This window comes from Athene noctua, chromosome 13 (assembly GCF_965140245.1).
Source record: "Athene noctua chromosome 13, bAthNoc1.hap1.1, whole genome shotgun sequence".
Lineage (NCBI taxonomy): Eukaryota > Metazoa > Chordata > Aves > Strigiformes > Strigidae > Athene > Athene noctua.
The window spans coordinates 1,655,765-1,681,089 of NC_134049.1; the positions used below are offsets into that span (position 1 = coordinate 1,655,765).

Here is a 25,325-nt window from a genome sequence, read left to right on the forward strand (position 1 = left end):
TTTGTCCAAACAGATACTCTACAGATCAGATATGACACTAGCAATGACTTTAGGTTTTACTTCCCCAAGGTCTTACCTTGACCTTTCTGTTTTAACCAGAGCTTTCACCCAGCTCTGGCCAGTGGAAGAGTGGAGCTGAACCATCACAGTTCCTTACAGCTCCAGGTAAGAGCTGTAGTGCCTGTTCTTCTTCTGTAAGGTCTCGCACAGGGCACGTGATAAATTAGCTTTCTTACAACGTAAATTAGCAGTGATTAGGTGACACTATCATTTGTATCTGTTATTAAAGTATGTTCTAGGTATCTATAGCTAGCTAACAAAATACCAACAAAACAAGGCAAATACTTCTGTAGAGGTGGATAGCGTAGTAAAAGACATGAGGCTAGCTTGTCTTTGTATAAAATACTGGCCCTAAGATTTGCATTTAAGCCTTTCAAAGCAACAATTTATGTAGGAGTATTGAAGCTAAAAGAACTTGTACTTGAGCATAGGGGGAGCCTACTCAGCCCTTTGCCCTTGGAGAACATCTGGGGGTGAAAGAAACACTATATACAAGATGGACATCTAAATCAAATCCAGTCTTTAGTAAACACCTCCTTGTTTGTGTCTTAAAATATTTTTCCTTTTCTTCCAGTGCATTTCAGTGAAATGACTTTGTAGAGCTACAAGGTAGGCAGTCTGATTTTACTTTTTTTTTTTTTCCTTCCCCAGCAGGAGAGAGGATTTAAAAAAACAAAACAAAACCACCCAGACCCATCTTGCTGGTATGTATGAGTGTGTCTGATGGATCGGGGCTTTTAATTTCTTTTAAAAATGTTCTTACGTCAGTGTGGCTGCCTGTTGAACTCGCTTACATGAATGTGCTGTTCTTTCAGACCCGTGTGGTGGTTGTAGGCCTGCAGCTGTGGTGTATTTATGTAAAAAACTCACTGGTAACTATTTCTGTGGGGGTTTTTGTTTCAATCTTTTACTCTATTGCAAAACTTTGTATTGAAACACAACAGGGGCAAGCGAATGAGCTGGCTGTGGTGGTGTAGTGAGTGTGAACTCTGTCACCTAAAACCCCTTTCCTCCAAGGTTTTACTGTCATTGATGGCATAATGTAAAATATCCCTTGTCTGGGGAAGGGGAGACTTCAAAACTGGAAATGGCAAAAAAAAGAATCAGATGCTTTCCACTGACTTTTCAGTTGGAGAGTATCTGGGTATAAATCTGACCATAGCCTGTGTTAGATTGTGGTTAAGTCCAGTCATGGCCAAGTCACAGTTCTGTCTTTTAACCAAGAGCAGTATTAACATCAAGTTGAAGCTTTAAAGATTGTTATGGTTTTAGCTTCATGGTGGTGATTGACATTCACATACTGGGGATAGGGAGTTTGTTCCAAACCTCAAGCTGTGAGTTGATATTCAAGAAGTGAATTGGTGAATTGATGCAAACTACTGAGGTTTGACTTGAATAATCTTATCTAGTTTAAGCAACAAATAGTTCCAAAGATACTTATTTACAGTTGAAACGGCAGGTTTTACTTTTTGTATTTCATTTCAACATCTATCTTATTTTTTGTATTTCAGTATCTATTTCCCTCCTTCATAAGAGGCAATTCAATGCCAGTTTTACGTTGCTTTTCGAATGGCTATTTTAGGCTTATCTTTTCATGTTCATGTCTTTGAACACAACAGAAGGCAGCTCTCTACTGTTTGTTTTGGGGGAAGAGAGGCTCAGTAGCTACTCAACAGAAAAGTACTAGTGCACTTACATCAGTCTTTCTAGTATTTATGAAATTTGTCAGGGACTTTTGTTATACGTTGTAGCTGTTCCTGCACTTTGATCAGACTATATCTCATGGGTATTTTTTTAAAGGCACAAAAAGGATAGAGAGAAATTTCTTGCATGTGTATGGGCCACAGGAAAACAGGTGTGTTGTCTAATGGCAATTCAGGATCAAGATTTAGTTTAAATGATTAACTAGCATCATGATAAAAACTTTTTACAATTTTGAAAATTGGTCGTCTAAACAAAACAACAAAAACCCCAACAACAAAATGTGTTGCTTGGTTATTTTTTCTCCCCATGTGAAAAAACTTTTTCAGGACTGAAAAATAACTATTACAATAGAAAATGATTGTCATTTTTATTTAAATATAGTGGACAGTCTCCAAAATAATTTTTTTGCATATGTTAATAATGTCCCAGTGAATGTGAGGTCAGAACTGCATTGCTGGTGTGTTGACATAAATTTTGCCAGCTTCCATGCAGATTAAACACAGTTCTGCAGTTTATGTTCCAGATGTCTTGAATACTTTGACCTTGATTTTCAGTCTTTCCTGAAGAAGTTAAAATTGTGTTGCCTTCTGCTTCTAGTAAGAGGAATGTAGTAAAATTAATGATGCACTTTTTCAGGTACAGTTGAATCTGATATTGATAATTGGCATAATTGAGAGTTTCAGGTGAAACCAGTGTAGAAGAGTACAGAACTGGTCCCACTGCTGGATGCTTTGTAGTTAGTGATTTGTATTTTAACCACTTGTCAAAAGAAGCCTGGGCAGAGTTGTTGTACTAACTAATCCTTTTTGCTTTGCTTTTTAAGGTGTCTCCTGAATTATCACTATGTCTGATGGAGACTATGATTACCTCATAAAATTTCTAGCACTTGGTGATTCTGGAGTAGGAAAGACCAGCCTTCTTTACCAATATACGGATGGCAAATTTAATTCCAAATTCATCACAACGGTGGGCATTGACTTTCGGGAAAAGAGAGTGGTGAGTTTTCACAAAGAGTGTGCTGCTTTAAAATGGCATCTGTCTTGGTGATGGCTAGAATCTGTTTTTTAAAAATGTGACCTGCCAATCCTTACGTGTAGGCATGCAGTCAGTAGTTACTGTGCACTTAATCCTGTGGCGAGGAAGAGATCTCGTTTTTCCTGGTTATTTTTGTTGTTGTGTGTTGTCCCCCCCACTTCACCCGAAGTTAAAGAAGAGCTGATTCTAAGCAACTACTTCCTTACTGCTCGGCAAATATTGATGAGTGTATCTACTTTGTGAGTTGTGCACATAGTACCTGGAGTAGGATTTTTATTGTTGAACTCTGATCAAGGATTGGACCGTAGTAAAAATGTTTTGAACTGAAATGGCTAGTGAACAAAGACTGCAATGTTGATTTTAAAACTGTTTTAAAACGTGAATGAAGTTGCATAGCATGATACGTGGAGCTGATCTGGCTTCGCTATCAGCGAAGAATTGTGAAGAAATAAGGTAGGTGGGTTTGGGGATTGTTAACCCCTGAATTGTTACTAAACTAGACAAACGCGCAAAGCTGCATTATGATAACCAATTGGATGCTAGTCCTTACTGTACCGAGAAATTGAGTTGGTGTGAGGTTGAGTTTTGGGGTTTTTTTCATTCTTATGTACAAGTATTAAATGCCTTTCAGTGTAGTCTGTTGATTTCCCAAGTGCCCATAAATGTGGATGGTGTAATGGGCATTGTGCAGGCTGGCTTTTGATGGACGACATGCACCACAGTAGTGTGAGGAGTAAATATCTTAATGAATGTGAAACTGGTCTCTTGAATGTTAGTATTCGTCCGGTGGGATAGTGAACATGGTGGGTTAACTTGATCAGCATATTTGATAACTCAGGATAAGATTGAGGTTTCACAACCTGATTTATATAATCCACAAATTCAGCAGATTTTTGTGTCTCTAAAGATATGTTTGTCACTCTGGGGATCTTGGGTACAACAACAGTTGAAGGTGAAGATGACAACCTGATGTGGAGTGTTTTAAACGGGAAATGAGTCTATTTTTATCTGATCCTTACAAGGCTAACAGATGCCCTTATTTATATTTTCATGCTGAATAAACTTCTCAGCTTTTATCGTTATCATCCACTTTCTGCTTTTGAAGCTGTGATATGATAAGATCTACCCTCAGCTCTTTGTCAGCAATCTTTTGGCAGCTAAGAAGAGATGTCATTATAAGTATATTCTGTTTTGCTAACAGCGTTCTGTTAGAAGGGCAAATATCCTGCCAGATTGCATGATTTTATTATTGCTTTCTTATAATTACATTTTAATTTGAACACGATACAAGTTAATCACAAAAAATAGAAAATTAAAATACTAAAATTAAGCTTGTCTAATGAAACTTAATGGCCACTCTAAATATCTGTTTGGAGTCCCTGGTCTATTGGATAATGTTTTTCCAGTTTCACTTTTCCCCTTATTTTTAAATATTCAATTGGATGAAAAATTAAACTGCAACCCATATTACTTTTGCCTTATAAAACAGAAGGGTTGAGTTGTAGTTGGGATCTTTTCATCAGCAATGCTAGTTTTGCTGCATTGAATGACTTTATCCGTTATTTTGTGTTCTGTAGAGGCTGGACTGCTAACGCTGTCTTGCCAATTTACCTTTTACAGGTGTATAGACCCAATGGGCCAGATGGCATTGGTGGCAGAGGACAGAGGATACACCTCCAGCTCTGGGACACCGCAGGGCAGGAAAGGTATGTTCCACCACCCCCCCAGCAAGTAAGGCAGTTGCCATCAAGCTCCATGCAAATGGAACCAAGTACATTAATTCCCTTTATTGATTGTTACATTTTAATTGTATGTCTCAAGAAGGGAAAGTGCACTTACTTCAACTTCACCAGTGATGGAAACCTTCCTATGAATAGCCATTAAATTACAACTGTAATTTACAGATGTAGACCATTAAGACTGTAATTATTGCTTTTTGTCTTTTGGAAACTCTCAGTTTATTCTTTTGTGGTCCATGCATATAGTGCTTTTAAAGCTTTTGGGGTTTTTTTCCTCCCCGTTTTTCCTTAAATTTCTGTAAATATGTTGAGGTCTTGGGAAAGTGAAATCACCTCAAAGGATTCTTTTCTATTTGTTTATCAAAAGACCAGCATCCTGGTGGTTGATAGTCAAAATCAAGAACTGATGTGCATAGGGGGCAAATTTCTGTTCAAAGATTGAACTTCATTCTTATTTTAATTTCTGAATCTCGATCAAGTCATGCTTTATAGTAGAAGACTTTAAAGCTCTCACGCTCGAGTGAACTGTCTCCTTGACTTCTTCAGCCCTTGATCAGCCCATAGTAATGTCAGCAATTCCTGTTATGCAGCCCCTACATCAGCAAAACATTTATGATAGTATTTCATTCTAGTTAACTCAGTCTCAAGTTACCTCAGTTTTACGACTATATGCAATTATATTTTCAAAGTAACTTGTCAGATGAGCCAACTAATTTCACTTTGCTGGTCCAGGTTCCGTAGCTTGACAACGGCTTTCTTCAGAGACGCCATGGGATTTCTTCTACTATTTGATCTGACAAATGAGCAAAGCTTTCTGAACGTCAGGAACTGGATAAGTATGGCTTTTCTTTACTTTTTTTTTTTTTCTTTCTTTCTCCCATGGGTGGGAAGAGGGCTGTGTTTGTAAATATGGAGTCTCACTGAGAATAGAACTGAAATGACTTGTTTTATAGCTTTCTCCGTAAAAGAAAGTAAATGTTGCATTCATAATTGTTATAGCTGGTAGTGGTGGCTTCTAGTGTTCTACCTGAAATTCAGCTTTGCTACTGAACTTGAATCTTAGCCTACATAAAAGCAAGCTGAGAGAACATCATATCCCTGGCTCTGGTGGTGATCTTCAGTAATTTGTGTGAAAGCCTATGCAACACTCTCTTCTGACTCATCTGAAGCTTTGTCAGCAAAACTTAGGGGAAGGCAGATGTTACTAGGCTGGTACATCTAGGTGAAGGAGTTCCCAAACTGCATCATCTGTCAGGAGAGGGAAGTATATCTTCTACTGGCAGCTCACTGAAGATGTGTGGTGAGCGTAACTCAAGCTACAGAGACACAGCTTCTGTTTTTACTTTGTCAGGCTTCTGCTCCCCCGACTCGTTCTCTGGCTTTTTCACTGGGGACATGGTCGTGGCTGTCCACCTGTTCTCAGTGTCATAGCAGAAGTCCTGAGAGATAACAGAGACCGTACCTGTTTTCTATCTTTCACAGAGTCATTTTCCTGACGGGCTTTGTGACCCTGAAATGTGGTAGTGTTCTTACTAAGCTTTGTGTGTGACAGTAAGTTGTAACCCCTGTTCATGTTGTTGCTGTTAGGTCAGCTACAAATGCATGCATATTGTGAAAACCCTGACATTGTATTATGTGGAAACAAGAGTGATCTGGAAGACCAAAGAATGGTGAAAGAAGAAGAGGCTAAGGAACTTGCAGAAAAATATGGGTAAGTAACTTCCTTCCAGTTATTGCTGTGTTTAAAGCAGAATGAAGTGTCTGTAATGGCTTTTCTGTATACTGAAAGGTTATTGTGTGAGCATTTTAGAATGCTTAACTGGGCAGCATCTTTTTTTCTGTCAGAGATTAATGATTTGTGCATTGCCTAAAAATTCATACTTAGTATTGGAATAATGTTGCACTAGAGACTGGTTAATCATCATCTTTCCTTGGCAATGAACAAAATAAATTTTCACAGACATTCTGGAAAAGAGACAGAATTTAGCTGGAGAGGCAGATGAATGATGGGGGTCTAATTCTTTACTCTTGCCTGTGCTGAGGCTTTCTGTGGGGCACAGAAAACCCAGGTCTCTTACAAAGTGAAATCCAAAAGAGCATTTGGTGAGGTGATGAGTGTCACATCAGACTTTAGGGTATTATTGTGTGGTATTATTTCTGGTTTCCCTCATTTGTAAGCTGATTTGTTTTACAGAAGTTTGTTGTAGGGCAGCCTACAACCTGTCTCTGGCATGGCCATGGAAACATGTGGCCTCAGTTTCTTTGAGAGCTGTGGGACCCATCCACCATTGTCCAGAGTCTGCGCAGGGAGTGCTGGGTTCCTGCAGAACAGCACTTCTGGTCCAGACCACAGTTCCCCAGTTCTCTGCCCCCTCCCCATTCGATCTTCCCCCAGCTGTTGAAGCAGTTTTGTTAGGACTTTGCCTTCGGGGAATTCACAGTGGCAGCCTCAGAGGCGTCAGCTGTGTTTTCGTGCAGGTGTCTGGGCTCTCGCAGGCTCCCAGGGAGTCTGAAAACTGAGTCAGGGCAGCAGACAGACAGCGTAGCCTTGCCCTTCCCCTTCCCGGCGGCCACCAGTCAATGTGTCCCTAAAGGAACTGTGTGAAATCTTTATTCCTATCAGACACTAGTTAATCCCATAGTACTCTTACACCCCTTTAACTCTTCAGTGGGTCTCATCTCTGGATTCCATTTGCATTTCAGTGGGGATCAGAAGTGCACTTCTGAAGCAAATCTGATCTATTTATTGTAGTTGATTCACATAGTGGAGCAGCTTTCTAGCATGTGAACTGGATTCCCTCTCAACTGAAGAGTAAACTAGACGATGTGCTCCAGCCAGTAATCTGCATTCAGTCCTGGGGAAAAGCAAAGCCCATAAAACCTGCACAGTGTGAACACGAGGCCCTCAGTGCTGACTGCCGTGTTCTGCAGGTCTAGTCCTGTTGTGCTGTGCTGTTTCTTATCACATAGTCACAAATTAGCTTTCCTTGACCTCAAGGAATCATTGGAGGCAAATCAGAAGCAATCTGTCTATTAGAGACAAACTGGTTTAGTGCAGTATCACCTTCTTTCTTTTTCCTTCTCCTGTGTAAATGCTTGTGTGAAGTCCGTGTCACAGAGACAACAGCAAGTGCATATGGTAGCTGCTTGTGAAGGAGCAAAAACTTCTAAACAGCAGCAGATGGCATGTGGTCATTTCTTAGAAGATCAGAAAGAGATCTCTGCATGTGACTTCTGGAAATAATCTATGAAATATTTATCTTTGTGGCTGAAAATATTAACTTAATTTAGGAATAGAGATCTACAAGTCAAAGTAATAGATCCCGTTCAGTCTATAGGTGGTTACAAAGTCCTCTGCCCTGTAGAGGTGAGACAGGATAGCTGGTAGGAGTCACTTCCTCCTGAGGGGAAGCAAGATAAATCCTCCTGGAGTGAAGAGTGTGAGAAGGTGCATATCCTCTTTCTGTGAAAAGGCCTTGTACTGCGAAGTGTTGCATTTTTAAAATGATTGCAGGAGACCTACACACTGAGAGACAGTAAGTTAATGTTTTGACAGCTCACTGAATCTTGCCAGTTAAGTAAGAAATCTTCAAATGCTGAAGTGACTGTATCAGTCCCTTGGGGAGTAGCACTCATGTAGCACCACCCGTGGAGAGCACCGAGCACAGAAGGTCGAAGCCTTCAGACCCACCACTGAAACGTCCTGATCCACAACAATAATGAAAACTAGCAATGTATTTTCAATGCCAGGGTGCCCAGAAACTATTGTTAATAAAGACACAGGTAGTCTGAGTGTTGAGATTATGGGTTTTCTAATTTTTTTTTTTCATGTAAGAGTTTATAGTTGAGGTGTCAGCAGAAGAAACACTTTTGTAGTGATAAAGGCACCACATTAGGAGTCTTTACTGCCTTGCCTGCAGGGGAACATCCAACGTATTCTCTCTCTTGTAACAACTCCCTTGATGATGTAGGTAGAAGTAAAGGAGAAGACTTATGCACACAAGGCCGTATAAAGTAATTGCATCTCTCGTAGGGAACAGAGCTGAAAGAACTGGATCTCTGGAGCATAGCTTTGGGAACTCCTACTGACCAGTGCCTCTGTAAATTGTGGACTCCATGATGGAAATTAAAGCTTATGCTTCTGCCCTACTTACAGAGTCAGCCATTTCATCAATTTCTTTTGCATTCCAGACCACTGACTACTTAGTGTCTTTCTGCTGTGGAGTAGCAGTAACAGCATTTGTGTGATTTTTTTTTTTTTTTTTTTTAAGAACATGACAATAACCGTGTATTGGTTTTTCTCCTGTGAATATAAACTCTGTGATGTAAGCTTGTGGTTTTTTGTCTTCTGCAGAATACCCTATTTTGAAACCAGCGCAGCTAATGGGAATAATGTCAGCAAAGCCATTGAAACTCTGCTTGACCTCATTATGAAGCGCATGGAACGGTGTGTGGATAAATCCTGGATCCCAGAAGGGGTGGTGCGCTCCAATGGGCACAGCTCTACAGAACAGCTGAACGAGGAGCAAGAAAAAGGCAAATGTGGCTGTTAACTCAGTTACAGCCAACTTTCATGTATATGATATAGTACAGTTGCAGCTTAACTGTTTAACTTATGGACAAATCACACTGTGTTGTTATTTAATGAGCTGTGTTAATTCTTGATACTAATTTTTTGGTTTTTTCCTCTCAAACAACATTGACCTTTGCTTGCAAGGCATGCAGTTTTAGTGATAGGACAGAGGTTTAATTTGGTATAGCACTGGATATTCCTTTCAGTCTCTGCTTTGGACGGGAGGGAAGGAGAGGAATTTTCTTTACCGAATTTAGAAACATCCCTCTGTATGGGCCTTCTGAATTGACGGATTTTCAACCGCTCTCTGAAGACTGTTATCTACACAGACTAGGCATGTAGATTAGGTACTGTGATAGCTCTTGGTCTCTACTAACAGCAAGCTTAGCAACATGGTTCTTGGTTTTGAACAGAATTACTTAATCTTTTCATCAATCAATAACAGTCTTAAAGAGCAAATCCCATGTTTTCCACAAAAACCTGCAAGTGGCTTTTCCTTGCTCTCTCAAACCATCAGTTTTTAGTGATGAAAACCAAAAGCAAGCTATTCTGTATAGAACAAAAAACTAGAGAAGCACAGGAGTGCATATGTAGAGCACTTTGGGTATGTCATGAAATTGAACATGTAAACTACAACTGTACTATATAAAATATATTCAGCGCAGCCTATGAGACCTGGCATCATTTGAATTTCTGGAACACGCGTGTACATATAGTTAGATGTGAATGGCATAACTGTACCTCTGTTACGTTTCTTTTCACCACTCATGTTTTAACAGGAATGGAGAGCAACCTAGTTGTCAGCAAAATTTCATCAGAGCTAGTGCTTTGCACTGAATTTGTTTTACCAAACACATATTTGGAATGTTTCTTCAAATTTGGATTGAAAAATGAGTTATGATTGTCTTCTGGTGAGATGCAGCTAAGATACCAGTTCTATAAATCTATAATGCTCACTTTATTCTGCCAGCCTTAGTGTCCCGTACGTCTTGGTTATCATATATTCATTTATGTCTTGTTAATATCTTTTAGGTTGTCTTTAAACAAGAGTAGAGTTGCTTCTGCTTCCCCTTGCCCCCATCACATAAATGTCAATTTTCATTTCAGTGGATCGTGTTACTTTTTGATCATTTGTATTTATTCATACAACCTAAGGAACAATCAGTATTTTTGGGGTCATTTTCCAGACTGATTTATAAGATGTGCCTGCTAAAGTGTTTCCTACCCTGGCAGAGGTTATATAACTGTAAAGTATTGCCAATTAAAAGTCATAAGATGCCAAATAGAGTCTTGTTACAGACTTTCCACAGCAGTTTGTTTACAAAACTCCAAAGCTATTACTCCTTTAGAAATTATGTATTTATTTAATTAAACATTCTAACTACTGCAATTTCAAGCAAGCATTGATACCAGTTGTGAACATGAACTGCAGCATAACAAATTTTTTGAAGGACCAAAAATGTTTCTAGAATAGGAGCTAATAAAAAAAAAAGTAGCTTCTGATTATATTAATAATACAAGTGTTAAAACTTGGTTCTTAAAATATTTTACAAAGTAATGCATTGTTCTTTAACAAACACAACATGTAAATATTAGATTTTTATCACAGCCTACACAGAATGTTTTAAAAGTGCAATATAATTTGGCTGCTCTAGGGCTAGCACAGAGATGAAAGCAATTTATATTGAATAAATACAGGAGTGTTTTTCTGCTATACAACACCAAGACTGTAAAATGCTTGTGGACCCGAGTTACTGTAGTTTCACTCAGAGTGCCTTCTGAAGTTACCATCATGTTGCTGACCAGTAGAGTATCAAACTCTACTGTAGGACACAATACTTTTCAATGTACTTCAGTGCCCGAATTTCTTTTAATGTAACTCTGCTTTTCAGAGGGTTGCAGTGGGACTGTGTCATGCATTAACTTTAATGGGAGTTTTTGTGCTTACAGCTCCATCTAGTTCCTGAAAATATTAAGGATTATTGCAATCAACTACTGAGCTAAGTGACTACTGAAATGGTGTAAAAATATTTTCTTTTGAATACTTATGTTTAAATTGGATATTTGGATATTAAATATTAAATACTGAAACTGTCATATATTTGTCATGCATATTATACGTAACTGTTTCCTGTATAAAGAGTGTCTACTTAAAATTGCTTTGATGTCAGCCTTTGAAATGTGCCATAAGATTTATCTGTTTGAATTATTCTGTGACAACTTTTGTTCCCTTTTTAACTCTCATGACCAATCATGATAAATGTTTCTTGACAGTGAATTACACTATTCTCACTAGTCTAGCACTGGGGTTTTTTTAAAAAAAAAAAAACAAACAAACAAAAACACAACCAAAGAATTCTTATGTGATAAGAAACTGTTATTTCAAGAAAAGTTGTTCCCATACAGTGTCAGATTAAAATGTTGATCTGTGATGGAACAAAGTTGTAGAAAGGATTTCCATTATGATGACTTATCTCTGGATTTCTTTTTAGTATAAAATAGTTAAACATTCCTGATCTGAACCTCGTCAGCATTTGTTGAACTGAATTGTAACATTTCCTGTTGTCCTGATTCAGTGTCAGTCTGTGTCCTTCTGCACTGTCCCTATGTGTTGTGATTTTTATTTTTTTTTTTTTTTTTTTTTTTAGTTCGAATGCATCTTAAGTTCTCTTCTGTGGCCTAGGTACTTCTTGATTTTCCCCTCTTGCACCTCAGCTGGAGGGCTGATGCATCCTGGGTGATGCCAGAAGGAGCTCAAACCGTAGAAGAAAATAGAGGCAGCACTTCTGTATTCATAAGATATTTGCAAAGCCGCTAACGTGCACGTGTAGCTTGTTCAGAACAAAAGGAATCAAGCAGTACATTTTGTAAAATCTATTGCTCTACAAAGGTAAGGAGCCTAATTTTTCAGAATAGCTGATTCCACCAGGAGCAGTGTAGTTAGCAGGTAGGTTATGATATGCTGGAGGACACAGCTGCTCTTCAGAGGTTCCTTGACAGGCAAGAGAAATGAACGGAACTAAACCTCATTAACAAGGGCAGGTGTGACTGAGTATTCCATCTAGGTTGGAATAACCCTGTGCAGTAGTACTGCCTCAGAAAACATTTTGCAGAAAAGGGCATGGGCATCCTCTTCAAACGCAGGTTGACCAGGAACCAGAAGTGTGCCCTTGTGGCAAAGGCAGCCAACTGCATCTTGGCCTGTATTCGTAAAATGAAGCCGGCAGGTTTGAGGAAGTAAGTCTTCCCTTACATTCAGTAGTTCTAAGACCTGTGTCCTGTTTTGAACGCCCCAGTAGAAGACAGACATTGACATAGTGGCGTGAGTCCAGCAGATGTCACTAAGATGAGAGGGCTGGAGCACAAGGGGTAGGGGGAGAGAGAACTGGGCTTGCTTAGCTTTAAGAAGAGAAAGCTAAGGGAGACTTTTCTGCTGTCTTGAACCGTCTAATGGGAGGGTATGCAGAAGATGGAGCCAGACCCAGCTCAGAGGGCACAGGGATAGCAAAGAGACAACAGAGAAAAGTTTGTGTATAGAAAATTGTGATTATATATTAGGAAAAAAAATTGTCACTGTACAGGTAGTCAGGAGCTGAGGAAGGTTATGGAATCTCCATCCTTGAAGACACTAAAAACTCAACTGGATGTGGCCCTGAGCCACCTGGTGTTAATTTGTCCTGCTTTGAGCAGGACTTCAGTCTAGATAACCTCTGGAAGTGTCTTCCAACCAAAATGATTATATGCTCTGGGAACCTGATCCTACAAGTGCGCGTGCCTGACAGTTCATTTATATGGCTGGATATGAAAGTTCTTTTACTTCCGTTAGAGAACTTGGACAGTATGTAAATATTTGCAGACCAGAGCTTTGCTGAGTTTCAGATACTGAGTTGAGATGTTTGGTGAAACAATTCTTGCTGTGGTGATTTCTGTCAAAAAATCAAATAAACAAGCCAGTCAGTTTGCTGCAAAACCTCTTTCAGTGAGGCAGTTTTCCAGGAGGATACCTAATTCTGTCTGTGAATAACTGTTAATGGAGTAGAAGTACATACTCTTTTTTGATCATTAATCTGGGTTCTGGCTCCAGCAACCTTCAGTCTATATTGCCTTTTAGGTCATGAATAAGCACTTCCAAGTCCACAACATAACGGTTTATACTTGAAGAGATTAGTGCCTTGATATGAAAAAAGGAGGGAGGGGGAAAAAACCCATCCAATTGTAAATGCTTGTAGTATCACTGTGCTCTCACATCCCATCTGTCTGCTGGAGGCGTTGGTGACAGTCTGTAATCCACAGTGTTCAGATTGTAGAAGCCACCAAAGACTTCACAGTACAGTACTCTGCCAGGAAAAAGCTGTCTTCAGTGAAATAAATACAGCCCATGGGGAAAAAAGTCACATGGGCAGGAAACTCAAAGCAATCAAACCAAAAAAGGATTGCAGTTGCCTGTGCCAAAGCACAGCAGCCCCAGACCTAAGCAGACCTGTTTGCTATTTGGTTTTGCCTCTAGCTGAAAACTCAGTGTCTTCGTAGCTTCCCTCATAAAATGGTTTTGTGTAGGTGTCTGTGCTGTTCCCTTCACCAGCTGCGTCCCACCCTCTGCCACAGGCACATGCCTGAGTCAGCCTGGGGCTGTTCCCTCGGCTGGGGCTGAGCGCTGCTCCCCACTCATGTGCTCTAGTTCTGTCTTCTGCAGTAGGATGTGGCTGAGGTCTGGTGTTCAAAAAGATTGGAGACAAGTTCTGTGCTGATAAGGTTAGTGAGTCTATTTGTGATAAAGCTTTTTTTTTTCTTTTTCCTTCTGTCTTTCTTTCTTAATGCAGCCTGCTTTTGTTGTTCTAGAAACCAGAAAGCAAAGGCTGCCCTAAAGGCACATGCAATTCAACACATGGATTTTTCATCAAATACCCAGATAATTTATTTTAAATGGAGAAGTAGGAATTGTGATGGTAAAGCCTCACAGGGTGAGGAAAAATTCAGACTCTTGAGCTGAGACAGCAGCCTAAGATTGAAGAACAGAGGGAAGACCCTCTTCAATTCCAAATAATTTAGGAAGGTAGAGGGCCTAGCATTTAGGTCCTTTCACAACAAACACGTAACTCTGTAGGAGAGAGAAGGAGGAGTAATAGGTTTCTCAGAGTCATGTGTGCAGAGCTTTAGACTGTACTTCAAATTTTGCTTTAAAAAATAACGCCTGTAGAAGACTTGTATCTTCCAAATCTGGAAACTGAGCAGAAAGTGATTTCCCTGAATTCTAGAGAAAATCATCTGTAGATTTAAACATCTGTGTCTGACTCCCTTTCCTTTCCTTGGGTTAGTCTCTCTATCCTTATGTTAATACTGAGCCATTTCAGCTTCATTTTTCACAGTTAGAACAAAATTTTGCATTTGTAATGCGAAGGCAGATCACAAAATCTTTTAATTTGTATTTAATTTCCATACTAAAATATGTATGTTTCAGGGAAGTAGAGAGTTGTTTGGGAAAGTGAAGAGACAGCTTACTTTTGAAGACAGTATTGTCTAATTGTTTTTTTTTTTTTTTTTTTAATACTTTAATGAGCAGGACTTATCTCTCAGCTTTCACCAGGATTCTTTCTGGTTAAATCAAAGGAGGGACCTTGCTCTTGATACAGCGTGCTGCAGTTAGGTGCATGTGCCTGAGGGGTGTACCTGGTGAGTGTAGTGTCTTTGTGGTTTTTGGTGTATTAGTGCTTTTGTAGATACTCTTCTCACCCTTTCCCCCCTAGTAATCTGTTTGTGTATTGATTTAGAAATTGTGGCTCCTATCAGCCAATAAATGGACTTTTCTTACAGCTCAAAGAAAGCACAGCAGTGAGAATTTCCACACACACTACAGTCTCAGCATTGTTCACGTGATGGCTTCTGGCCCAGTTTCTCATTTTTGGAGCAATAATCTCTTCCACATTTTATATACAACTTATTTTAAGAGATCTTGCTAAGGCATGGAGGTCATCCCATGGTCCTCCTTGTATTTCATGACAGTTAAAGCCTGCCAAAAGAAATGAAGACCAGTTTGAAAAGCGTAGGCTGCTCTACTACTCAGAGCTAAAAGCAAACCATAATCCCCGAATTGAAAAGGACACATTTTTCCAGAGTCTTCGGGAGAAAACGTGGCCTGGAATGTCCTTGTTTTGGGGAGGTGAAGGGTCAGTCCTGTTGTGCTGTAAAGGGGTTTATGTTGAACAGGAGCTGTCTTTCCTCTTTCCCTCTCAGTCTGGCAGAAGCCGCCTCAATCTGGTCTCCAGCCACGCTCAGCAAAACCAGCCCTTTGTTTTCCGGGGAGGCTTTACGGGATCCGCCTTACAGGACTCCTGGGGGTTATCACTTGATTTTGGATTCTGGCTGCCTCACAGGGTGGGTCGCCCAGGTGCCGAGAGCGTGGGACAGAGGAGCAGTACTGCTCTGGTGTTGCAAGGCTGCTCCCTGTGGCGCGAGGAGAGGCTCCCACGGCCCGCAAGACAACTGCAAGTGCCGTTTTCCAGTGAGTAACCTGTGAGGACACACCCACACTGTGTTGTACCTCCTGGTGCAACATGAGCAGTTTGGGGCCCTGGGGCTGGGCCGGCCGCGGGCTCTCTTGTGGCATCACCAGACACCCAGCGGCTTTTCTAGTTTTATTAGAACTATTTATTAGAAAAAGTGGGGTTTCTAATACCCAGTATGCTGCTGCCTCAGTAGCGATGCGACGTGCAACGCTCCGCGGGGCGCTGTGCCCGCGCCGGCCGAGGAAGCGGCTCAGGGCTGTCACGGCTGGCTGTCGCCCTGCCACCTCCCGCCGGGCCGCCCGGGCCGCGGACCCCGCGCCAGCACTGGCCCGTCGCCAGGTCGGGGCTATCCGGGCCCCGGCGCCCAGCGGCCGCCTTTCACGACGGCCGTAAAACGCTGCGGGGGAAGCGCGAGGCCTGGGCGGGGCGCGTCTGCGCATGCGCCTGCTCCCGCCGCGCTTTGCGGCGCCGCGGCCGGCAGGGGGCGCCCCGGCACTTCCGGTCAGCTGAGCGCGTCCTTCCGGCGGGGCCCGCGGCGCGGCGGGCCGCGGCCATGCGCATCGAGAAGTGCTACTTCTGCTCGGGGCCCATCTACCCGGGCCACGGCGTCATGTTCGTGCGCAACGACTGCAAGGTACGGCCCGCCGAGCGGAGGGCGCCGGCCGCGGCGCTGCCCGGGGCCTGCTGCCCCTCGTAGCCTGCCCGGCCGGGCCTGGCCCGGCGGGGGTGTGTGTGGTTCCCCTTGTGCACGTGGGGGCCCCAAGGCTCTCCCCTCCACATGCACGCTCGGTGTCCGCTTCTCCCGCCGTTCGGTTACGGACGTTGCTGAGGCCCGTGGGGCTTCCCCGGGGTGGCTGTCCCCGTCCCGGGCTGGGCTGCGGCTCTTTACGCGCCTGCGGAGCTTCGCTCGGGCCGCGGCGGCGGGCAGCAGTTCCCGTGTCGTCCCGTCTCAGCCCGCGGCGGCTGGGAGCCGGCGCACCCTCCGCGCCGGCGGCCGTGGGGGCCTTGGGGCACTGTCAGCCACCGCGCAGATCCGTTTGTTGCGGGGCGGCCGTTACGTGGAGTGACACTGTGATTTGGTCGCTGTCGTGGCTGTCGGGAAGAGTGTGGGCTGAATTACTTGTTTTCAGTTTTCACTAGAAAATTGTGTGCTTTACAGAGCAGTACACAGCCCTCATCCGTTAATTTTCTGCTTTTGGTGAAGTGGAGGCTTCAGGTTAATAGCAGGTGATTCTGAAACTTTGAACAATCCAAGATACAGGCACTGTATGCTAAAGCTAATGGTTTATGCCCCTCTTGGTACTCTGCTAAAAAACGTAACTCAGGTATCTGATGAGACTTACCCAGTTGAGGCTGTCACAACAGGATGTTCGTAGCACTTTGGGCTTTGCATTATGGTGACAGTTTTGTATGTAAAACGTTTATAGTTTCCCAACCTCTGCTGTGTTCCTTCTCTCTCCTGTCGGGCATTGGAGACCTCACTGTGAAACGAAGCTTACACAGATAGCTTCCTTCCCGTGCTCGGGTATCTAAACAAATACTGGCTCGACTGTATTGCTCATCTGAGTCACAGCTTTTGGGAATTTAGATGTAGATTGACACAGTTCCATTGATTCAAAAATGGCCACAAGGTGTATGTGTTTTTTAAAAAAAGCACAGTGGCAGGTTAGTTTTGAACAGATCATCTATGAAAAAGCAAAAGAGAATGGCAGATTTGTCTTAATTCAAGTGAAAAAATGTGGTAGAGGAATGTAAAAAAAATATTTGAAGATTATTACCTTTACTAGAGATTTCTGTTAGTTTTCTTTACAAGTGACTGTTCGATGGGAAGGAGAGTACTGTTGAAGAAAAATAGGATTTTCAAAATGAATAACAAATCTAATTTTGAGTATTCCTAAGTAAAGTTTCAGCTCTGCGTTGGGTACTGGGCAGCCCAGGGTAGTTCAAACTGATGCACAAAATTAGGGAAAATTAAAAACTTCAAATAGTGATACAGTTATCTGTCACCCCCCCCACCACCACCCCTTTAACTGACTGCCATCTTGCTGCGTACACTTTTTGACTGGAAAACGTCTGTGGCATTTGGGACAATTTGGGATAGAGGGTCTTTAGCTTGACTGTTACATAATTTCAATCCTAATAAAAAGGAAATTTCGGGTATGGATGCTGAAGTTTCTTTTATGGATCTTTAATGGGCCTGACAACATCACCTGCGTGAACATAAGGTGCCTCCGTGGCCAGCAGTGGCAGGTGCCTCAAGTGAGTTTAGCATTCTGTAGAACATGTAGAAAAATGAGGCTAAAAAAAGTAAGTTAGAATGTTTGCCATATGCTTTAACAGCTTTCAGTAAATTCAGCCCAGGACGTTACTGATGTGCTTAGGCCTCCTGCTGCAGGGTAATCTTTAGGGCTTAAAGCTACATTCCCCAAGATAGACTTTTGTGTGTGTGTGTGTATTGCATTAAAAAACTGTATATGAGGTGTGAGGAGGATTCTTTGTTGTTGTTAGGCTGACACTGTATCTAAGAAGTGCTGATAAGTGTTGAAAATTGTTTATTCATAGTACAGGTTTGGTTTTACGGTTATTTTTGCAGATGATAATTCTCACACCTCTGGTATATTTTATTTATAATCAGCTTAATTGTAAGTATTTGTGCATGTCCCTGAGCTGTGAAAATGACTTGATAATGGAAAAATAACAATAGTGCTTGAAATTATTTCCGTTAATAGATATATTTGAATTTAAAATATTTATCTTTGAAAGAGGAATGTAATTTTCAGTGAGCAGTGTTGTTACAGAAACTTCAGTGTTTGATATCACACTTACAGTGGGGCGGGAATAACGTGATTTGACTGTAAAGTTTCTCCCTTTCTGCCTTCTTTAAGGTATTTAGATTCTGCAAATCAAAATGCCACAGAAACTTTAAAAAGAAGCGAAATCCCAGAAAGATGAGATGGACCAAAGCATTCCGGAAAGCAGCTGGCAAAGAATTGACAGTGGTAAGAAGTTGAACTGATTCACACTTTACCTTAGCTCACTAAAATGGCAGAAATCCAGCTTCTTCCAGGGGCTTAGGTTAGCTTAATGTGTTATCATTTAATTAGATGAGCATTAGGGATGGAATAAGTGGAGAAAAGAGGGATGTGGAAAAAGATGTGAGAATTTTCTTGAGAGTGAGCGATTCATTTCACTTGCCTATAACTTGGAACTTCCTTTTCCAGCTTCAGTGTGGAAGCCAGTGTATCAGGTGTCTACGTCAGTAATACGTGGGGGTTCCCAAGTCCAAGGCATTTTTTTTCCATCTGTAAATCTCCTCTTTGTACATACCCATTTGGTAGTTGTATTTCTGCACAGTCTGGGTTACCAGGTACCCCAGGAAGTCTTTCAGTGTAGATACCCTCTGAAGCATACAACGTGCAGGAAAAGTCCTTGCATAGATAGGAACGTTTCAAAACCAGTGTATGAGATCTTAAAACAATTTCAGGACAAAGTTACTTCAGTGGCAAAAATACTAAACACTCATATTTGGTGGGACAATCCTTTAATAATTCAAGAATTACTGTGACTTCATTACCTGTTTTTTGACAGAATACTAACAGTTTAGTAAGTATTTTGACACAGTGATTTGCTGCCTTCTGTGGATATTCCAAGGAAAAGAATGTGATTTGATTTTTTTAACGTGACTCCGAGAGGCCGTGATTAATGAGCATATTCTGTAGCTGTATTTCTTGCTTTCAAGTTGTTTCTGGCTAAGTTGAATTACCTTTTTGAAAAGATCTTAATTTGAAATTCCTTTATACATGTCAAAGTAGGTGACAATATGCTCTGGTTTTGAGATGTATCTCTGCATGTTAAGAATTAAACCAACATATAACCATGCTGCTTTGTTGTAGTTTGGTTGGTATCCCTTGTTTCATAAACCAGCTGGGGGGAGCATGTCTGAAAAGGCTTGTGACAGTGGGAAATACTGTCGTTTGTAAGGTGATAGGTCTTGCTGCTTTAAACAGGTACATTGGATAGAGGTTAAGTATATTCCCTTGTTTTCCTGGGTTTTGAGGGTTTTTTGTTAAAAAAAAAAAAAAGGACATAACCTTGCCAGTTGGTTGTTCACAAGGTGTTTCTGAAGGACTGTCTTACTCTCTCAATCAGAATGACTGAGGAGTTGGTCGTTCTGTTCCCTCGTGTTTGGAATTGAAAAGATCCTTTGGGCCAGTATGAGACACTGTGGTTTATCTCTGTGAATGTGGAAGGCCACAGCATTTTAAGCATCTGTACTCTTAGGAGACTTCTCTTCTCTGTTTGTGGTGTGTTCTCACGATACAAAACAATTCTGTATATTATAAATACATAAGAGCTAAACCAGTTTAGGATAAACTGCAGTGAATTGGTGTGGTGCTGTGTCACACTTGGCAAAAAAAACCATTTTAGCTAATTTTTAATTAAAAAAAAATAAAATGGCATGTAGGTGTTAGCATATGGTCTGCTCTACAGCTTGTATTTTTGATATTTTGGCTTGATGCTATCCCTCGGTGAGAACTAACATTTGTGTGCCAATGGCACATGGCTTGTGAGTATGTGTGTGCTGTTTCTTGCTATTCTGTGTAGCTTCTCTCATTGGAGCTGACTTTATCTCAAGTGAAGATTAGCAGCTGGTCAGACAAAGTTGTTATAAAGCCAAGTATGCCTAGCCAAAAGAAAAAAAAATCAGAAAAACACTTTTCCATCTTAAACTCTCGGGAAAAAAAAAAAACAAAAAAACACCAACAACAAAAAAATGCCCAGCTGCCCCAAACACCATCAATTGAAATATTTTGCCATTTGCAATGATTTTATATTGTTTCAGTATTCTTATACTGTTGAGGTTTTTTGAACCTTTTCAAATTACAGGCTGTTGAGTAGAACTTATTTGGCCTGCATTAAATGCTTTTGACTCTACACGTTTTCAATTTTGCCTTCCATCTGTCTAGTCCGCTCGTATTTCCTACTCCACATTGGTCTTCTCTGTTCCTTTTGTCTTGCTAAAAAGAAAATAGCTGAGGGAGATGTTTTGGTAAATAGTTCTCTTCAGACAAACCACCATGGCTTCTGACACTTTGAGGCCAAACACTCCACTCTATTTCCTTCTAGTTTAGTAATCTCCAAAGGTTGTTGAAGTGTAGGAACTGAGGTTCTGAAAGGGGACAAAAAAATCCTGTAAAATATTGTTCTATGAGTGAGTGCTATAGTAAGAATGTATTGATCTAAATAGGCTTCTGTATATAATCTGTATTTACTTTTTCTTAATATAGGATAATTCGTTTGAGTTTGAAAAACGTAGAAATGAGCCAGTGAAATACCAGAGAGAGCTGTGGAACAAGACTGGTGAGTCATTTTTAGAAAAAACAAAATATGAACTATGGGGAGTGAACTGTTACTCCAAGGTCTTCTGAAAACACGTTCACATAGAGTACTGATGCTTTATAGTGATTGTGTTTGAAACTGCTGGAATCATGACCAAATCCTGATGTGTGTGGGAGGTTTGAGTTGTGGAGTTTCACTTGATTGTATTTTCTTGGAGAAACTCGTTAGAAGATGAGGTACTTCGTTCCTCTATTTTGAATGAGGGGTTCTCCAGCTTTTCAAGAGGCTCCCAGTGTAAGCCTTTTGTACTGATGCAGTTGTTTCTTTGCTCCCACTCATTCCACTTCAGTTTGTTTAATAAATCGATTGCTATAAAATGATAGAGTTACTTAAGTCACGAATGAATGCCGTAAAGGAGAAGGTGGTACCTTGCATCTGATTTCAGGTAGAGTAAGAGTCTTTTATAGTCATGGTTAATTGTAGAAAATCTGTGTAGGCACAAAAGTGGGAGCATAAATAAGCTTGAAAATACAATTCGTCATGGCTGGTACACAGAATATTCCCCTACCGTGCTCTTTGAAGAAGGAATAGTTTCCTCTCTATAGTAGAAGAGTTGCCTCTGATACAGAGGTATTATGGAATACTGATAGTGTTGCTCTTCAAAATGGCATTTTATTTTTCAACTGTAGGTATGTAAGCACTTTTAAAACAATTTCTGCTTTGTTTCAGTTGATGCAATGAAGAGAGTGGAGGAAATAAAGAAAAAACGCCAAGCTAGATATATTATGAACAGGTGAGGAGAAGTATTTGTATTACGGGAGCTCTTGCAAATCTGTATTAGACAGTCAGTCTTTCTAGAGAGACGAGGATCAGAAGTTTTAAATGGTTATTTGATTTGTACATACAAACTCATCCAAGCGATGGGGTAAAATAGTTTGAGTGGGCTCTACTGTACTACCAAACTACTACGCTCTTATTGTCTGTCCAATGAAATGTAACTCTTGGACACTCAGTTATATTTCCTTGTTTGTAATATGGAGTCTCAGGTTTAAACAAATTTCTGGTAAGAGTTGATATAGTGCTGGCTGTTTTCTTGGTTTTGTATCCAGTATATGCTTGAATTGGCATTCAAATATTTTTACCTTTATTTCTTCATCATCATAGTTATTTACAGTTTACATAACTTTAAAGATGTATGATGCATTAAAATTAAACAGGTATCTCCTCTTTGAAGGTAATTAAATTTAATTTTCCTTTTCCCCAGATTAAAAAAGAGCAAAGAGTTGCAGAAGGCAGAAGACATCAAAGAAGTCAAACAGAATATCCACCTTCTTCGTGCTCCACATGCAGGTAAGAACCTGCTTAGCGATAACTTGTTAGTGATAAATACTTGTAAGCTTGATGGGTTTACTCCTAAACAAATCTTTAAGCAATATATTTAGGCTGTTTCGCCTAGAATGGACACATACTGTTCAAAGAAGAACAGTTATTTGGGTTTAGAGTGACATCTTGATTTTAATTTTTTCTTTGCATTGAAGGTACACCAAAACAGCTGGAGGACAGAATGGTGCAGAAGCTACAAGAGGATGTGGCTATGGAAGAAGACTCTTAAAGTGCTTTTATTTTCTATTTATATCTCCTCAGCAGTTAACAGTTCCCTGCTGCCTCACCTGACATCGTTCAGAACAGAGTTTACACTTGAAGAAAAATACATTTTAATGAATAGTGGCCCTTTGCAGTTTGAATGATTTTTGGTTTTATAAAAAATAATGTGATGGATACTAATTTGGGCAGTACTTAAAATTATATAATTTGAGAAAACCACGTCAACAGAATGGAGAATAAGTCATATTGCTTGAGATACTGTGTGCTCCTTGCAAAGTTATACTTTCTTTCTGAATAACTTTCCCCTGATAATGCCAGGAATAAAAGATCTTGTCTGTGAGCTTTTCTTATTTTGGCTGTTATTTTGTAGTGGTAAAAGCAGATATAAATCTATCTTAATGCCTACAAAGTGGGGCAGGATATATTATTTTTCATCAGTCCAGTGCAGCTCAGACTTACTTTCACTCGTCACTGGGAAAAAGGTTCAGTTTGTTACGAATGCCTGAAGTGTTTGTTTTATCTCCTCTTTAGTCAGCTTCCCCAGGATTACGGGGCAGTTGACACCTAAGCCTGGCAGAGCTAACAGTGATGTAGGACCTACTGCTGTTTGGAAAATAGTAATGATGATAGCATCCAGTCTGAAGTTGGACCTGCCATCCTCCTGACCTACTGAAATTCAAATCTGGCATGTAATCAGGCTGACTGAGATGCTCAGTAAATCCTGCTTTGGACTGTTTTTACCAAATGCTCAGGATTATTTTGATAGAAAAGGAGATTGTGTTAAAGCGTACGTATTTGCATATTGTGGTGGTATTTATTTTTATTCAGTGTGTCATCAGTACTGAGATAAATGCTCTGCTTTTTTAAACTGTCAGCAGTTTGTCTACAACAGTGTGATCAGAGAAGCCTTTCAAAGGTATTTAAAATAGTTTTTACTTTCTTGTCAGTACTAGTCCTGAAAAACAGTAATTTGTACTTCTGCTCCAAACTTGAATACGTGCTATATCAAGCACTGGAAAACTTCCTCATACCTGGAAAACACCTACATGTGTTTTGTGTAGTTCAGGAAAGAGTTGTATTTGAACATATGGAAAGGGACAGTGGGGAGCATATGAAATAAACAGACATTGTACTCAGTTTTTCATCTCTCTATAAATTTTGTTTAGATGTTTGGAAAACTGATGTATTTTAGTGCGATAAACATAACTGAGTACTAGTAATAAAAATAGGTAATTCATATTTTAATGATATTAAAATTTTGCTATATTTAAAATTTGCTGATAAGGTGGTAGCTGATAAGTATTTTAGAGGTACAATATTAATATTTCATGAGTAGACTGTAATACAAATAACATCTCAAAAGCATATGGTAAGTTGGCCAGAAAGCACATGTCAGAGGGGTGAAATAACTAAGATGTGGCAGTATAATTCTTGGACATGGTGAAAGGAAACTTTCACAGAATGTTAATACGTGTATGTGTGACTATTCAAGTTAATATTTCAGCTTAGGAAATGTGTTTTTTGCGTGGCCTGTTTTACCATAGCATTTGAGGTATTTAATCCTTGAAGTGGGATACTTCTACCTAAAAATCTTAGTACAGATTTTTTTTTTTTAATCTGACTTTTAAAGATAGGATGTTCATTGAGTACAAAGTTTTAATTTTCTCCAAAACTAGTAAAGTAAATGTATGGAAAGCAGAGAAAGGTGATGAATCCCATTGGGTATTATGTAGTATTTATATATAATCTTTTATTTCATGTGAGTTTTTTAGCATTAAATAATTTATATTACATAATATCTGTAGGGTTTTTGTCCACATATCTCTAAATGAACTGCAGTACTTGTGTTCTGTATAAAGTATGAGGTTGTTGACCCTTTCCTGTGAAGGTCTGTAAGTGAAAGTAGTCATCGTGCAGCAGCTGAGAAGAGCCATTTGGGAAGTACACTACAACCATGAATATCCTGCCCGTTGTATGAGTTGCTTAACCTGTGTGCCTTGTTACAGCCTGTGTAGTAGTATAATTGCAAGCAAGGGCTTTGAAAGTTTAATACTGAAGTTGTCCATCATTGTGCAGGTGTGCTGTTTCCCTGAGAAGCAGACTTGTAGCCTGCTGTGTGTACCTTGTGAGTATGTAGGAGGTAGCGGAGTTTAAAAATTCGTCATGAGTAACATGCTTACAGCACCTGTTCTGAAGGTGCCCTTGGGATTTTATTTTATTATTTAAAAAAAAAAATTGCTCTGGTGTCCTGTTGTCCGTGTCATGTGGAGCACGATGCTGCTGCTGACAGCACGTGGTGAGAGGGGAACAACTGCAGCTGAAGAGCAACATGGGGCTGGTGACTCTGCATCCTGCACGTCTCTGCATAACCCGCTGCGTGCAGAGACCTTCCTGAGGAGCTGCTCAGCTGCGGGGAGCTGGTGGCTTCTCTTTTTCCTTCTTTTAGGGGGCTGACAGTCAAACCACATTTCTAATAGGAATTGTTCTTACTCAAAAGACATTTTGGTGAAGAGCATTTATTTTCTTTGCTTGCTTAGGATGAAAATTTTTAAGCCAAAGCTGATTGAAAATTCCTTTAGACTTTGGGTTTTGTTTGTAAGACTGGGAGAGAAGATGTCTAGCTGAGCAGTATTCTGGTGGGCCTGGAGCAATACTGCCAAATATCAGGAAGTAACCACATTCCACTCGAACAGCTCTAGCTCAGATGCTGGCTGGCAGAGGAGTGCAGTGATGTGCAAAGGGAGCCCTTGGCCACCTTCTGCCCAG

The 25,325-nt window shown here is 40.5% G+C and overlaps 2 protein-coding genes across 8 annotated transcripts in view; both read left to right on the forward strand.

Annotated features, from left to right (window-relative positions):
* The window catches only part of RAB27A (RAB27A, member RAS oncogene family), a 33,996-nt gene extending 22,788 nt beyond the window's left edge, over window positions 1-11,208 (forward strand). For 3 of the 7 annotated variants that reach the window (XM_074916787.1, XM_074916786.1, XM_074916791.1), the window contains 6 exons: window positions 712-764; window positions 2,588-2,760; window positions 4,420-4,505; window positions 5,271-5,374; window positions 6,126-6,249; window positions 8,893-11,208. In XM_074916787.1, coding sequence (XP_074772888.1) covers window positions 2,608-2,760; window positions 4,420-4,505; window positions 5,271-5,374; window positions 6,126-6,249; window positions 8,893-9,091 — 666 coding nt within the window. In that variant the 5' untranslated portion in view covers window positions 712-764; window positions 2,588-2,607 and the 3' untranslated portion in view covers window positions 9,092-11,208. Of the gene's footprint in view, window positions 1-634; window positions 670-711; window positions 765-2,587; window positions 2,761-4,419; window positions 4,506-5,270; window positions 5,375-6,125; window positions 6,250-8,892 lie in introns of all 7 variants that reach the window. The other 4 variants (XM_074916789.1, XM_074916790.1, XM_074916792.1 and 1 more) reach the window with 3 other exon arrangements.
* A 4,918-nt stretch (window positions 11,209-16,126) lies between these two features.
* RSL24D1 (ribosomal L24 domain containing 1) lies at window positions 16,127-22,899 on the forward strand. The gene is made up of 6 exons (XM_074916911.1): window positions 16,127-16,248; window positions 18,500-18,613; window positions 20,903-20,975; window positions 21,684-21,747; window positions 22,219-22,304; window positions 22,493-22,899. Exons 1-6 carry the CDS (start codon window positions 16,168-16,170, stop codon window positions 22,564-22,566), a joined length of 492 nt encoding a protein of 163 aa, XP_074773012.1. The 5' UTR covers window positions 16,127-16,167; the 3' UTR covers window positions 22,567-22,899.
* Window positions 22,900-25,325: the final 2,426 nt, after the last annotated feature.